The following is a 14855-nucleotide window of genomic DNA, read 5'->3' on the forward strand; positions in this document are numbered from 1 at the left end:
AGATGCCTTTTGATACCAGTCTAATGGTGCACCAAACCCCCCAAAGGTCTTCCTCAAGTGGGAGGAGAAAAACACCTGGGTGTTTTTCTCATGTGGGTAACATCACAACCACATTAAGAATAGATCATATGAATCATAGAATGGTTTGAGTTGGAAAGCAGATCTAGTTCCAACCCCCCCTGCCATGGGCAGGGCCACCTCCCACTAGCCCAGGCTGCTCAAGGCCTCATCCAACCTGGCCTTGAACACCTCCCCAGGGAGGGGGTATCCACAGCCTCCCTGGGCAACCTGTTCCAGTGTCTCAACACTCTCACTGAAAAGAATTTCTTCCTAATATCCAGTCTGTGAGAGAAACTGGAAGCCTCGGTCGCGCTGGTCCTTCCACCTCCAAATAGCCTCTCCACAGCTACCTGGTGGGACCCAAAACACCCCTGATATAAAAATACCTTTTGAAATTTTGGACAAACACATTCAAAATTTGAAAAAAACCAAACAAACAAATCACCAGCCTGGAACGGGCAGAACATGTAGCTGAGGAGTGGGTTCTAACTCATTGCCATTAATTCAGAAGGCTCAGCACTGGAGCAGAGCTTTACTGTCTTGGTGTGGGGGAAACTCAAATTATTCACTCAGCACAAAACCAGCAAAAGGACAATAAATTTTCCACTCTTCACCAGCACCTTTACAAAGCTCTGACCAGTCACTGAGGTTTTCACCCATTGTTTCAAACCCAACAACCAGCAGCTGCCAATTTTCAAACCTCTCTACCTCTCCTCATCCCCATAGCAGCAGTTGATTTTTGTTGCAGATGCCCTCAGGCCAGGCTGCTCAGCCTTTTGACCGAGGACAAGCAGAATCCAGGCCCGCGAAAACCCATCCTAAGCAGAACCTGATACATTTCAGCAGAAGGTTTGGGGTTGGGTGTTTCTGTATCACATTGGAAGTGCAACACAAGCCTTATCTAGACTATTTAAAGGTCAGAATGGTGGATTTTTTTTTTTTTTTTGTGCTGATACATGTACTTCCACAGTCTTCAACACTTGAAGCAGCTGACTCCTATGGACTTGGGAGGTTGGTACTTTCGTAAGACATACAGAGATGTTTTGGGTGTTAATTTCAGGTGATAACCAGACTCCTCTAACGTTACACATTGGAGTTAGCAAGAAGCTACCAGAAAAAAGGGGCTTTACATAAAAAATGGGGCAACTTGAAATGACTACAGGTCAGTCCCTCTCACCAATTTCTGCTTGTTTTGCTCTGTTTATTTTGCCAGATGGCCCAGTCCAATGCACTCTATTCGAGACCCTCTTGCTCTTCACCACTGTCCCCTCTGGCATCCATTCTTTTTTCTTTATGGCTGTTGTAAATTCTCCTCATCTCTTCTTCGTACTTGATAAAATTTTCCCCAAACCGTGTCCACGCTTTGTATGGGACTGTGATGGTGTTACGGTAGGGTGGCCTCACCTCACTTACCTTCAGGAAGATGCCGTACCTGTTGGATCCCACGTCGAAGTAGAAGCGCTTGTTGTCCACTCGGAAAGAGGTGCCCTCAGGGAGCTCTGGGGGCTCATCACCTGCCCCCCGGCGATCCTCTATGTCCCCTTCACCGTACTCTTCAATCAGCTGGACCAAAGCATCCCTGAACTCGATCATCCCTTGAGCTGGAAGGACAATCGTCTGCTCCTGTCCCAAGCTGTGGCCAAAATAACCCATCATGCCAGGTCCCCTGCTCATGGTTTGTCTAATCCTCAAGAAGCGCCCTCGTTGGTTCTCCTTCAGGTCTAGATAGTACTTCCTGTTGTCCCTCTCGATGTACTCCGTTTTGAGGACGCTGTGAGGGTGCTCTTCGGAGCCCACCGACACCGGGGGGGATGGTGGTGGGAGCTGCTGTCGCCTCCGGGGAAGCTGCTCTTTGCCATTGCTGTGCTCGTGCCGGTGACCGTGGCCGCTCTTCAGGCCCAGGTGGGCATAGTGCTCGATGAAGTCCCCCAAGCAGTCCTTCAGCTCAGCGGCCACAGACAAGGAGAGGGTCAGCTTGCTTTTCCTGATATTGTCCTGCCTGCCTCTTCCTATCCAGACCTCGGCGATCTTCAGGAAGCGGCCTCGAGAGCTCTGCTTCACATCCAGGTAGAATCGCTTTTTCTGGATGTCCACCCTCTTGGAGGCCAGCTCCTGGATCTCCATGCAGCCCCCCTGGGAGGAGGCCGGGTAATGGTACTGCTGCTGGGACTGGGAATAAATGCTCCTGTGCAGGCCAGAGCCTCCTAGGTTCCTTCCTCCTCCTCCTCCTCCTCCTCTCCCTCTTTCCATCTTTCCCAATCAGCTGGAAATAACACATAACAGAGACACAGATGACAACAGCAGCATCAGGGGCCTGCTCGGCTTCTCCGGCGGCGTCTCTCCAGCGCTGCTCTCCCCACAAAGCCTCCTGCATCCCTCCCTCTCCGCTGCCACGGCACGCAGCATCGCAGCAAAAGGAGCCTGGGCTGCTTTTACCCACTCCTGCCAGTCTGACAACATTCACCCAGACAACCGAGCCCTCCCGGTGCCCTCCCCATCTGAGCCCACCGCTCCGGCAGCCCTCCCCATGGACTCAGCATGGCAGCCTGCCCCACAGCCCTGTCCCTCTGCTACTACAGACCCCTCTAGCTGCCCCAGTGTGTCCTCCTCTGCAGCAGGGAGTGGAAGCGCTGGGGGTGGTGGTCTGGGGTGACCCTGTTGAGGAGGGTACTCACTGCCCCAGGGCTTCCTTCCCCCGTGTCACTGGGCTCCCCCTCCATCATCCAACCTCTGCCCTTCCTCCCCACGGTACTAGGAGGGGGTGTGAGGTGGGGGGAGGCACTGGGGTCCAGCTCAGCACTGCCTTCCTGCTCCTCAAGTGCCCCAATACTGCTACCTCGGTATCCCCAGGAACTAAATACTGCCCTCCTAGTGCCCCCCATCGTTGCATCTCCTGTCCCGGTTTCCCCAGAGCTTCACCTCCTTCACCCCGAAGTCTGGACCTCTGTCCCCGCACTGCCCTCAGTTAATGCTCTCCTGCCCCCCCTCTCAGTGCCCCCCAGTACTGCATCTCCTGCTCCAGTATCCCCAGAGCTTCATCTCCTACCTACCTATGTGCCCCCGTTCGGCCCCTCCAGTACCCCCATCACTGCATCTCCTGCCCTAGTGCCCCAGAGCTTCACCTCCTTCCTTCCAACTGCCACCAGCACTGTCCTCCTGCCCCCGAGAACAGCTCTCTGCCCCACAGTGCGCCGGTACTGTCCCCTTGCTCCCCAGTGCCCCGATACTGCCCCTCAGTGCTCCCAGTACTGCCCTCCAGTGCCCGCGGTGCCCCACTACTGCCCTCCCCAGTACGCCCTCCCACGGCATCTCCTGCCCCATTCCTGTCCCCAGCCTAGTCACTCACCCTACAGCTCCCATCGCCGCTGTTGCCCTTCAGCCGCCGCCGCCACCGCCCGCAGCCGGCGGCCCCGCCGCCCCCCCCCACTTCCCCGCCGCGCAGAGCCACGGGGCTGGCGCACCCCCGCCGACCGCTCCGCCCCACCCCGCCCCGCCCCGCCCCGCCGGCCCGGCCTGGCTCCGCCCGGCCGAGGACAGCGGCGGCGGCTGCAGCGCGGCGGGTACGCGGCCCTCCCGGCCCCGGGACTACATTACCCACAAGACGCCGCGGCCGCTGGAGCCGCGCCGCACGACGCATGCGCGTCACCTCGGGTAACCTGCGGCCGCCACTGCCCGGGGAGACGGCGGGGGGGCGGAGCGGCTGTCTCCGTGACGTAGGCAAAATGAGACGCGCCGTGTGACGCGCAATGCCTGAGCCGCCGCGGCGCGCAGCTGGGCGCTCGGTGAGCGGTGGTGCTGGTCCTGCGCCGGGGCGGGATTCCGCGAGGGACCGGGTGGCGTCTCTCCGGTGCACGGTGGGGCCCGGGAGGAGGCCGGTGAAGCGGTGGGAGGGATGGAGCGCGCTGCCTCCTAGCCCGTTGCTGCTCTCTGGGCAGGGTCCCAGACCTGGCCTACTGCTGGCACCTCCGGGCCCCTGGGACGCTGAGCCTGGCGTCTGAGAGCTAGGAGGGGTCCACTCTGGGGGTTTTCTACCCTGTGATAGCGGAAGATGGAGGGAAAGTCGTCTCACATGCCATAAGTGACAGGTCGAGAAACGTCCTGAAATTGTGTCAGGGGCGGTTCAGGTTGGATATTAGGAACAATTTCTTCTCAGAAGGGGTTCTTAGGCACTAGAACAGGCTGCCCAGGCAGGTGGTGGAGTCACCATCCCTGAATGAGTTTAAAAGACTGGTGGATGTGGTGCTGAGGGACGTTGTGTAGTGGCAGTGGCTTAGCAGCAGCAGTGGTGCTATAATGAGCTCAAGGCTGGCAGTTGGACTTGATAGTCTCAAAGGTTTCTCCAACCTCAGTAATTGTATGGGAGACCTCTCAGAGTAAAGCTGTCCCTTTAAGGGCTGGGTGTCCTGCTGCACGGGTAGGCTGGGGATGCCTGCCCAGAGCTGCCATTTTCCTGTAGAGAAATAAGGCAGTGTGGCCTCTGTGTGAAGACACTGCTGTGGCTCCATGGCTCCTGCCAGTTGTCCCAAGGGGATCCAAGGCTATCCTGAAGCAGGTATCATTGGAAAGTTTGTTCTTACTAAGGCAGTAGTGTCACTGTTTTGTTGTTACAGAATATTTAGAATCTGGGGATAAGTGGGAAGAAGCAGGATGAGAAACTTCCTCATTAACTGTTTTGCTACATCTCCAGGAATTCGAAGTCTCACTAGAAGTAGTCCTGTGAGAAGCCTGAACAACTCAGACCAGTCAGCGTTTGCTCTCCACCAGGAAATCCTGCTCCAGTTCCCACCAAGAAACCCCCAGCTGTCAGGGCTGCAAATCTGCTGCTTCAGACAGCATGCCTTCCTAACTTAAATCCCTTCTGACCCCTCTGTGGAGTGCCCTCCTGTTCTAGAGCATGCACTCTGCTGCGCTGGGAATAGGCTGCTTCTACTTGGTGAGCTCATCTTGTTTGAAATTAATAAGTAACCTCAGCCATCATCCAGTCTGCACCAGAATGCTTAGCAGCATGTGCCTTCTTTAGCTTTCCCCCATATATTCTGCATGATCTTTCTTTTCTTGGTTGTGGGCATGCAGGTTTGGGGCAACCCTTGTGTCTGGTAGGGCCTTGAAGATGATTGAGGGGCTGGAGCACCTCTTCTACAGGGACAGGCTGAGGGAGCTGGGGTGTTCAGCCTGAAGAAGAGAACGTGCCAGGGAGACGTTAGAGCAGCCTCCCAGTACCTGAAGAGGGCTAAAAGAAGGCTGCAGAGGGACTGTTTGCAAAGCCCTGCAGTGATGGGATGAGGGGCAATGGTTTGAAATGAGAGGAAGAGCAGTTTGAGATTGGATCTTAGGAACAAGCTCTGCACCATGAGGGTGCTGGAACACTGCAACAGGTTGCCCAGGGAGGTGGTTGCAGCCCCATCCCTGGAGATCTTCAAGGTCAGGCTCAACAAGGCTCTGGGCAACCTGATCTAGTTGAGGATGTCCCTGATGACTGCAGGGGGGTTGGACTGGATGACCTTTGGAGATCCCTTCCAACCCAGGCCATTCTAGGATTCCATTGACTAGAAATTTTCCTGTTTTTTTCTTTGTTTTTCTTATACATGAACAAGAATAAAATGCCTAAAGCTTCTTCTATAGCAGCTCCCTAAATGTCCTTTCCCATGCATAAAGCATTTCTAAACTCAAGGGGACTGATTTTCCATAACCTTGTTCTGCTGAGAGTAACAGCTTATTTCTTTTGTTCTTTCCTTTTTCTGTAGGAGTGACAGAAATGTGGAAAAAATGAATAAAATGGATTTGCCAATGACTAATCTGCAGAGTAAATACCCACAGTGGATGCTTACACAAAGCCAAGAGGGAGCTGTGGGTGATAAAAAGGTATGTCACCACATGGGGGAAAACTTGATTTAAGGCTGTGCTTGATAAAACACCCCTGGACCACCTGCTTTTAGTTACATCTCTGCCTCTGATATGCTAAAATCTCACTTTTTTATTAATTAAAATATCATCCATTAACCAAATCCCATTGCTGTCATCACTATAGAAACTTCCACCTGACAATCTTGAATTTGGGGGGCCAAACCACCCCCAGTATAAGGGAGGTTTTGATGTATTGCACAGCCAGTGGTGTGGGCTGTGCACCAGCAAGAACTGAATATCCATCTAGGGGATAAATGGATAGAGGAGAGGCCAGGAGACCTGAGGCTGTTTAGCCTGGAGAGGAGCAGCCTCAGAGGGGAGCTCCACGATGCTCATCAGTATCTAAAGGGCAGGGGCTGAGAGGATGGGGCCAGACTTGTCAGTGGTGCCCAGTGACAGGACAAGGGGCAACAGGCACAAACTGGAACCCAGTAGGTTCCATCTGAACATAAGGAGAAACTTCTTTGCTATGAATGCACTGGAGCCCTGTGGCAGGCTGCCCAGAGAGGTTGTGGAGTCTCCTTCCTTGGAGAGATTCCAAACCCATGTGGACGTTGTGATCCTGGGCAGGCTGCTGTGGGTAACCCTGCTTTAGCAGTGGGGTTAGACTGGATGATCTCCAGAGGTCCCTTCCAACCCCCTCCATGCTGGGCTTTTGGGATAATTTGAGAGCTAAAGCTGTAGCCTGACATGAGTTTGTTCTGGCAAAGCCCTCTGGCTTTGTGTTTGCACATGTTCAGTGCTCCAGAAGGCTTTGCAGCTCTGAGGCATTAGAATAATTAATTGATCATCAAGATGATGTTGAAGTTTCTGGTGTTCCAAGAATGTTAATGTGTCCTTGGATGGGGTTTTTTCCTGCATATATGAGCAGTTTCAGTATAAAATTTCCCACTAGAAGGGACCCTCATTTGAAGCTGCTTTAACAATTAAAGAAACTAATTAATGAGGGAAAAGCAGAAGACTCAGTTCAGCAGTTTTCCTTCTATAAAGTGGGAATTGAAAACTGGTAGCATGGATATTAAAATATGTCAGTGCAAACCGACATGACACAGCCTGTGTGCACTGCAGCACTGAGCTCTGAGCAAGGGTTTTGATTAAACTTTCACCCCTCATTAACTGCAGGAAATGTTTTCTTGTGCAAGCATAAAATCAGCAGTATCTTTGTTTCAGAGCCTCCCTCCTTCCAGGCAACTCTGTGGGTTTTTTTTGTTTGTGAAGCATTACTCTGCACTTCACATAGAAAGCACTTTGGTCTGGTAAGACCTCAAGTGGAATACTGCATCCATCTCTGGAGCTCTCAACACAGGAAGGACACTGGAGAAGAGAAGGCTCCAGGGATACCTTAGAGCAGCCTTCCAGTGCCTGAAGGGGGCTACAAGAAGGCTGCAGAGTGTTTGCAAAGATCTGTGGGGATAGGATGTGGGGCAATGGTTTGAAATGAGAGAAGAGCAGATTGAGATTTGATCTTAGGAACAAGTTTGGAATGTTAGGAACAAGTTCCTGCACCATGAGGGTGCTGGAACACTGCAGCAGGTTGCCCAGGGGCATGGTTGGGGCCCCATCCCTGGAGATACTGAGGGTTAGTCTGGACAAGGCTCTGGGCAACCTGATCTAGTGGAGGACATCCCTGCTGACTGTGGGAGGGTTGGAACTAGGTGATCTTTGAGGTCCCTTCCAACCCAAACCATTCTATGATAGTTTGATGGAGCTTATCTGTCCTTTTAAGTCTTGCACATGGAGTTTACTTAGACCTTTGAAGTTCCTCACACATTCTCTCTGACAGGGTTAAGTGAAGTGGGCTGGCTGAAATGTGGCACTGAGGAAATGGGGCAACTGAGTTATTGCTGTGCTGAAAGGGATGTGGAAGGGTTTGAGCCTGACCATTTAACTTCAACAATGGCTTCAACTAACAAATTAGTGTCCATTTTCTTATATTCTTCCTCAAACGTGAGGTCTGCAAGTAGCATTGAGAGAGTCTTAACCCTGTCAAAAAGGGAGGTTTTCCCTAATCATGTGCTTGGAAAGCTGCTGGATCTTTGTGGTGGGAAGAAGCCAACTTCAATCAATTGAGGTGAAAACTCGGCCTCTGCAATTTCAGTCTGAGTGCTTGCAGCTAAGCCAGGTCATTAGGGCATTGATCAAGGGGAGCAGGGGCAGTCACACTCTTGTTGGCTGCCCCTGCACGTGGTGTGCAGCTCTGCTGTAAGGTGTTGGTGACAGCCACTGCCAGCCTTGCTGGGGCACAGTCACACGCAGCTGTTAAGGTGCTGATGCTCCTCTGTGGTGAGGTTGGATGTGGCCAGTCACTGAGCCTCTCCCAAATGTTGTTTGACAGAAATCCACTCTTCAGAGGAGTGTTTTGGAAGATGGACTGCCCTTCCTGCAGTTCTGTGGCTCTGTTGTTTACAGCCATGAAGCCAGTGACTGTTCCCTTATCTCAGAAGACATCAGGTAATGGCTCTGCCTCTGCTGCTATCTTGTTTTGAGCACTGTTACATTTCTGAGCAGCACTTGCCTCTTCTTGTCTCTTTCTTCTGGCTGATTATGCATTTAATGTGTCCAGAGGTCAGCAGTGTAGCCAGAAAAAGACATGTGGTTGTGCTGGCTGTCCTGTTACATGTGGCAAATGTCTTACTGGTGGCAAGAACAAACTGAACCTACTTCTCATGATGGAGAGACCTCTGGTTTGTCTACAGCATGTGGTGGTTTAGAATCATAGAATTGTTTTGGTTGGAAGAAGACTCTAAGGTCATTGAGTCCAACCATCAATCCATCACCACCATGACCCCAAGTGCCATGTCCACATGTTTCTTGAACATCTTCAGGGATGGTGACCTTTTGTGTCTGGCTATTTCCTGAGGGTTGCTTTGCTACTGGTTGTGTGCAGTAAGTTCTGTGAAGGTTTGAAGGCTTTCTGGTAGCTTTTGGGACCAGCAGGACTTTCACTTCCTTAAAGTTTTGATTTTGAAATGGTTTCCATGTCCTGTCCAAGATGCACTGGCTGGGATTCTCTTAATCATCTTTATTTCAAGTGACTGAAGCCTGATGTCTCAAACGCTGCTAGAGGAAGAGTTAAAAGTGAGGAATATCAATTTCTTTCCAGACAGAGTTTATCACCTGGGGCTGCTGTTGGGTTTGATATTGAATGGCCACCATCCTACACTAAAGGAAAAATGGCAAAAGTAGCTGTAATCCAGATCTGTGTGACTGAGGAGAAGTGTTACTTGTTTCACATCTCTTCCATGGCAGGTACTGTGCTTCCTCCCTTCTTATTAATGAGGACATGAGTTGCCCTCTGTTCCCTGTGATGCAGTTTGGACTTCAGTCTTGAGCAACAGACAATATTTTGTGCAATGCTGGACAACAAAAATCCATCTTTCTCCCCTTTCTGCCTTTAATAAAAGGATTTATCCTTTGAGTATGAAGGAGGTCTCAGTCCAAGTCTTGCTTTGTGTGCTGTCAGAGTTTTAGGTTCTGAACAGGACTACAGAGCATCCAGCTCTGGAGCTCTCGACATAGGAAGGATATGGACCTGATGGAGAGGGTCCAGAGGAGGACCATAGAGATGGTCAGAGGGCTGGAGCACCTCTGCTACAAGGGCAGGCTGGGGGAGCTGGGGGTGTTCAGCCTGGAGAAGAGAAGGCTTCAGGGAGACCTTAGAGCAGCCTGCCAGTACCTGAAGGGGAATACAAGAAGGCTGCAGAGGGACTGTTCCCAAAGGCCTGAAAGGGACAGGATGAAGGACAATGGTTTGAAATGAGAGCACAGCAGATTGAGATTGGATGTGAGGAACAAGTTCTGCACCAGGAGGGTAGTGGAAGTCTGCAACAGGTTGCCCAGGGAGGTAGTTGAGGCCCCATCCCTGGAGATATTGAGTGTCAGTCTGGGCAGCCTGATCTAGTGGAGGATGTCCCTGCTGACTGCAGGGAGCTTGAACTGGATAACCTTTGGAAGTCCCTTCCAGCCCAAACCATTCTGTGATTCATTAAGTATGAAGATCTTAGCCCAAATCTTGCCTTGTGTGCTGCCATAGAGCATTTCAGGTTCTGAACAGGGCAAAAATAAAAATCTTACTTGAGGATTTTTTTTTTTTCTCCCTGGGACAGAATATTTTAATTCACTTTTAAAAAAACCTTCATTCCCTGCTCGTTTAATGAGCTTTCAGTTGAGTGCCAAAATAAAGAAGGAACCTGGATTTAGCAGCCTGGGTTCCTTTTTTTAATATGGCTTCAATAACAAAACCCCTCCAAAATTATGGCTGTCATGCTGTTTGTGCCTGATACCTGCATTTTGTGCCACTGGCTTGCAGAAAGAGCTCTGGATACCTGGTGAGATGCAGCTGTGGGGAGAGAAAGGGGGGGGGGGGGGGGGTTGCTGCTCAACAGCCTGAATTCATTATGGATGTGAATAAAAGCTTCTAAATAGGGAAAATAGGAAGGAGGGAAGAAAGCTGCAATTTTCTAACCTTTGGTTTGAGTGTTAGATTGAAACTATGCCTGTGAGATGTCTCTGATTTCCCTGGGGTGTGCATGCTGAGGTATAATAGCGATAATTTTAATGTTGGTGTTCAATCCTTTGTCATTTATAGCAAATGGGGTGGAAAATTTAATTGCTGGAGGCTATTCAATCTGGGAGGCAGTAAGGTACAAGTGCACAAAAGAAGAAGAAGAAAAAAAAAAACATAAACCAACAGATTATTTGAGGGAAAGAAGCTGAGGGGGGGAGAAGAGTCATTAAGGGCTTGAAATGCTTTTGATTCTAAAAGTGGAGATGTTTGTGTGTTGATGCTGAGCAGGGCTGCATGTGGGTTACAGCAGAAGATGGTGTTTCCTCCTGAATCACTTCCTAAAATTCCTGCTCTTGCCCAGTGGGAGATATACTTTGAATTGAGCAAGATGTCAACCTTTTTATTTTTTGTTTTTCTTTTTTGGTTATGTTTGGTTTTGGGTTTTTTTTTTTTTTTTAACCAGGAAGCACACAGCCAATTTCTGCTTATTATGCAGAATACATTTGACCTACAGAAATGTAGAGCTTGGCAGAATTAGGCAGTTGGATAAGACTGACTGGCTTTGTTGCAAAAAAAAAAAAAAAAAAAAGAAAAAAGAAAAAAAATCATGATGTTTCCTTCTGCAGGAGGAAGAGTGCAAAGAGTTCTTGGACTGGGTATAAAGGACAAAAATGCCATTTCTCAGGAAGATTTGGGACCATTTTCCATTTCTTCCTTTTTTCTTTTCCCCCCTTTACAGGCTTCTAAGGATGGTGCTTGTTTCTCAGGTTGTAGGCTCTGTATCACAAAATCACAGAACGGTAGGGTTTGGAAGGGACCTCAAAAGATCTTTGAGTCCAACCCTCCTGCCAGAGTAGGGTGTCCTAGAGTCGATCACACAGGAAGGCATCTAGACATGTTTTGGATGTTTCCAGAGAAGGAGACTCCAAAGCCTCTGGGCAGCCTGTTCCAGGGCTTTGCCACCCTCATGGTGCAGAACTTGCTTCTCATATCCAATGTAATCTCCTCTAATTTCAAACCATTGCCCCATGTCTTATCACTGCAGGGCTTTGCCAACAGTCCCTCTGCAGCCTTCTTGTAGCTCCCTTCAGGTACTGGAAGGCTGCTCTAAGGTCTCCCTGAAGCCTTCTCTTCTCCAGACTGAACAACCCCAGTTTTGTACAAGTATGAAGTGTCTGTGGCTGTTGCCTCCTGCAGAAGAGCAGATCTGAAAGCTGCATGCTTTTATTCAGTCCTGTAAATTTGAAAATACTTTGATCCAGGATTGCAGTGCCATCAGTCTGGGACAATTCAAAATATGGTACTTATATAACCTGTGTACAGCATTTATTCTTTTCTTACAAGATTGACTTGTCTGGGCTTGGTGGGGAGGATCCTGGTTGGCAGAATCTGTTTTTCTTGTGCTGTTGTTGGACCAGCCCATAATCTTAGAATGGTTTGGGTTGGAAGGGGACCTCCAAAGGTCATCCATTCCAGCCCCTCTGCAGTCATCAGGGGCATCCTCAACTAGATCAGGTTGCTCAGAGCCTTGTTGAGCCTCACCTTGAAGATCTCCAGAGATGGGGCCTGAACCACCTCCCTGAGCAACCTGTTCCAGTGTTCTAGCACCTTCATGGTGCAGAGCTTGTTCCTAAGATCCAACCTCAGTCTGCTCTTCCTCTCAATTCAAACCATTGTCCCTTGTCCTGTCCCTGCAGGCCTTTGCAAACAGTCCCTCTGCAGCCTTCTTGTAGCCCCGTTCAGGTCCTGGCAGGCTGCTCTAAGGTATCCCTGAAGCCTTCTCTTCTCCAGGCTGAACACCCCAGCTCCCTCAGCCTGTCCTTGTAGCAGAGGTGCTTCAGCCCCCTGATCATTTTTGTGGCCTTCCTCTGGACCTGCTCCATCAGGTCCATGTCCTTTCTGCATTGAGGGCTCCAAAGGAGGATTCAGCACTCCAGGTGGGGTCTGTGCAGAACAAAGTGGCTGAATCACCTCTCTCAATCTGCTGGCCATGCTTGAGTGGCTTGGGCACTGAGTATGCCTCCACAGGATCTCTTTCCCTGTTGATTCCCCATGCTAATGGTTTAAATTATTTCCTGAGAATATGAAATAGCAAAAACTGGGAAGGAATAATGTGGAAAATAGCAAAAATTAGATTGCATTTGGTTTCAGGAGCTTCCAATGCTGAGAATTAAAACCTTTTGCAGTTAGATTGGTACTTTTTTGTTATATGAGTTAACAGTCAGTAAGACAAATGAAATAAAATTGCTTAATTTTTCTTCCCTGGATTTGTTTTCAGATGCAGAGTGAATTTGCCTATTTCAAATATTTCATTCCTGCTTGTCTCAGCAGATGATGCATTACAACCATTTGGTGCTTGCAGGCATTCCAGAGCAGAAAGAATCACACAAACAAAGCAACTTAGGGGGCTTCTCCTTTAAAATCACAGGTTGTTGCAGATGGTCTCTGTGCTAGGATTTTAGTCATTTCCATTAGACTTTCTGGCATCTTCCAGTATTGAGTTTCTCATGTTTGGGTTTAATCTGTTTTAGGTTTTCCCAAGGGACTCAAAAGACTGCTGGAAGATGAAACAATTAAAAAGGTTGGCGTAGGAATTGAGGGAGATCAATGGAAGCTGATGAGTGACTTTGAAATCAAACTGAAGAGCTTTGTGGAGCTGGCTGATGTTGCTAATGAGAAAGTAAAGCTTCAAACCTGTTTGTTGTGGGAGGGAAATCTTGTTATTGGGCTGTACAAAAGGAGGCTGCCCATGGATGTGGTGGAGGCCCCATCCCTGGGGACGTTCAAGATCAGACTCAAGATGTGGCCCTGAGCAGCCTGATCTAGTTGGAGGTGTCCCTGCTGGCTGCAGGGGAGGTTGGACACGATGACCTTTGAGGGTCCCTTCCAGCCCAATGCTATCTGTGAATCTCTCTTTGTAGGAGTTCAGTGATAACAAACATATCCCATGTTGTAACTTATTTAAGCTCTCAAAGCCTGCAGAGCTAAGTCCATCTTCTGGTGAGTGAGTTCTTAAACATTTGTCCCCTTTCAGGGCTGTTCACCTTTTGCACTTCAGTGTGGCTTTTTAATTCAGCTGCAGATGAATTAGTGATAAAATTCATAGATTCATAGAATGATTTGGGTTGGAAGGGATCTTGGAGATCATCCAGTTCCAACATTTCTGCCCTGGGCACAGACATCTTCCACTAGCCCAGGTTGCTGACGTTCTCATCCAGCCTGGCCTTGAACACCTCCAGGGAGGGGAACATCCACAGCCTCCTTGGGCAACCTGTTCCATTGCAGATTGTGTGAAGCCAGAGTTCCACTGGCAATCATGTACTTGTTCCAACACCTGAACCATTAAAATAAGACACAAGAAATGCTGTGGAGGCAGTGAAGGAGGGAGTTTGAAGAGGCCCTGTTGAAGGGAGTCAGCTCTCCTGCTGTGGCTTGCTTGGCACTGGAAGGAAACACCAACATCCTCCTTAAAGTCCTCCACGTAGAGCTGTTTGCCACATGCTCTGGAGCTGCAGAAATAGTCTTTGTCTCCATGACTTTGAAGTTGGTGTCACCCCTCCTCATGTGAGTGCAGGTGAAACTCAAGTAGGGTTGCATTTGGTGCACCCTGAATTTCAGTTTAATTGGATTTTGGTTTGCTATCACTTGATGCAGGGACATTTGTGCTTTCTTCTTAAGGATGAGAGCAAAAGATTCATCACCCTCCAAAGCCTGCTGCTATTCTTATCTCTAGTGTGCCCCTTAAAGCTCTTCTGGCTTTTCAAAGCTTTTCCTTAACCTCTGCTGAGGCTCTCCATGCACTTCCTTCTGTGTGCTTTTTTTTTTTGTTTGGTAGGATGATAGCAATTGGCTTTCTTCTGGCAGAGGACAGAGCTTCCTGCCCAGAAATAACACTGCTTACACCTTGCACTGTGTGTTGTGTGTGTGTAATTAAATTACAGCAAGGGAGAGGGGAATGTTAACATAATCATCAGCATTTGGGGCAGTGCTCTCCAGATCAACCACCCTGAAATTTCAGTTGCAAGTGGGTTGGAAGTTGTGCAATGTAAACTGTTTTGCTCACGCAATAGAAGGAGCAGTTTCTTGGGGTTTCCTCAGTTCACCTCCTCTTTTTATCCCAGCATTTGATTCTGGGATAACTTATTGTGAAGATGAGCAATGTGATCTCTAATAACAGCTTTAAAGTCTTCTGCTAAACAGAAAACAAACCAAAAATAAACTTGAAAGTGAAGCTTGAGAACAAAGAATGGGGTTGTGTAGAATGGCTCAGTGTGAGGGGGAGAGCTGAGGGGAAACCTAAAATGAGCTGCTGATAATTGAGGACAGGCTGAGGGAGCTGGGGGTGCTCAGCCTGGTGAAGAGAAGGCTCCAGGGAGACCTTAGA

The 14855-nt window shown here is 49.3% G+C and overlaps 2 protein-coding genes across 2 annotated transcripts in view; one reads left to right on the plus strand and one right to left on the minus strand.

The window, feature by feature from the left end:
• Positions 1 to 1293: 1293 nt before the first annotated feature.
• On the minus strand, positions 1294 to 2310 carry PURG (purine rich element binding protein G). The gene has a single exon (XM_054392378.1). The coding sequence runs from the start codon at positions 2308 to 2310 to the stop codon at positions 1294 to 1296; it is 1017 nt and encodes a 338-aa protein (XP_054248353.1).
• Positions 2311 to 5814: 3504 nt separating this feature from the next.
• The window catches only part of WRN (WRN RecQ like helicase), a 44464-nt gene continuing 35423 nt past the window's right edge, over positions 5815 to 14855 (plus strand). Inside the window, exons 1-4 of the mRNA XM_054392217.1 lie at positions 5815 to 5922; positions 8300 to 8415; positions 9068 to 9213; positions 13003 to 13151. Of these exons, the coding sequence (XP_054248192.1) occupies positions 5827 to 5922; positions 8300 to 8415; positions 9068 to 9213; positions 13003 to 13151 (507 nt within the window). The 5' untranslated portion in view covers positions 5815 to 5826. The remainder of the gene's footprint in view (positions 5923 to 8299; positions 8416 to 9067; positions 9214 to 13002; positions 13152 to 14855) is intronic.

The sequence above is a fragment of the Indicator indicator genome, chromosome 25 (assembly GCF_027791375.1).
Source record: "Indicator indicator isolate 239-I01 chromosome 25, UM_Iind_1.1, whole genome shotgun sequence".
Classification (NCBI taxonomy): Eukaryota; Metazoa; Chordata; class Aves; order Piciformes; family Indicatoridae; genus Indicator; species Indicator indicator.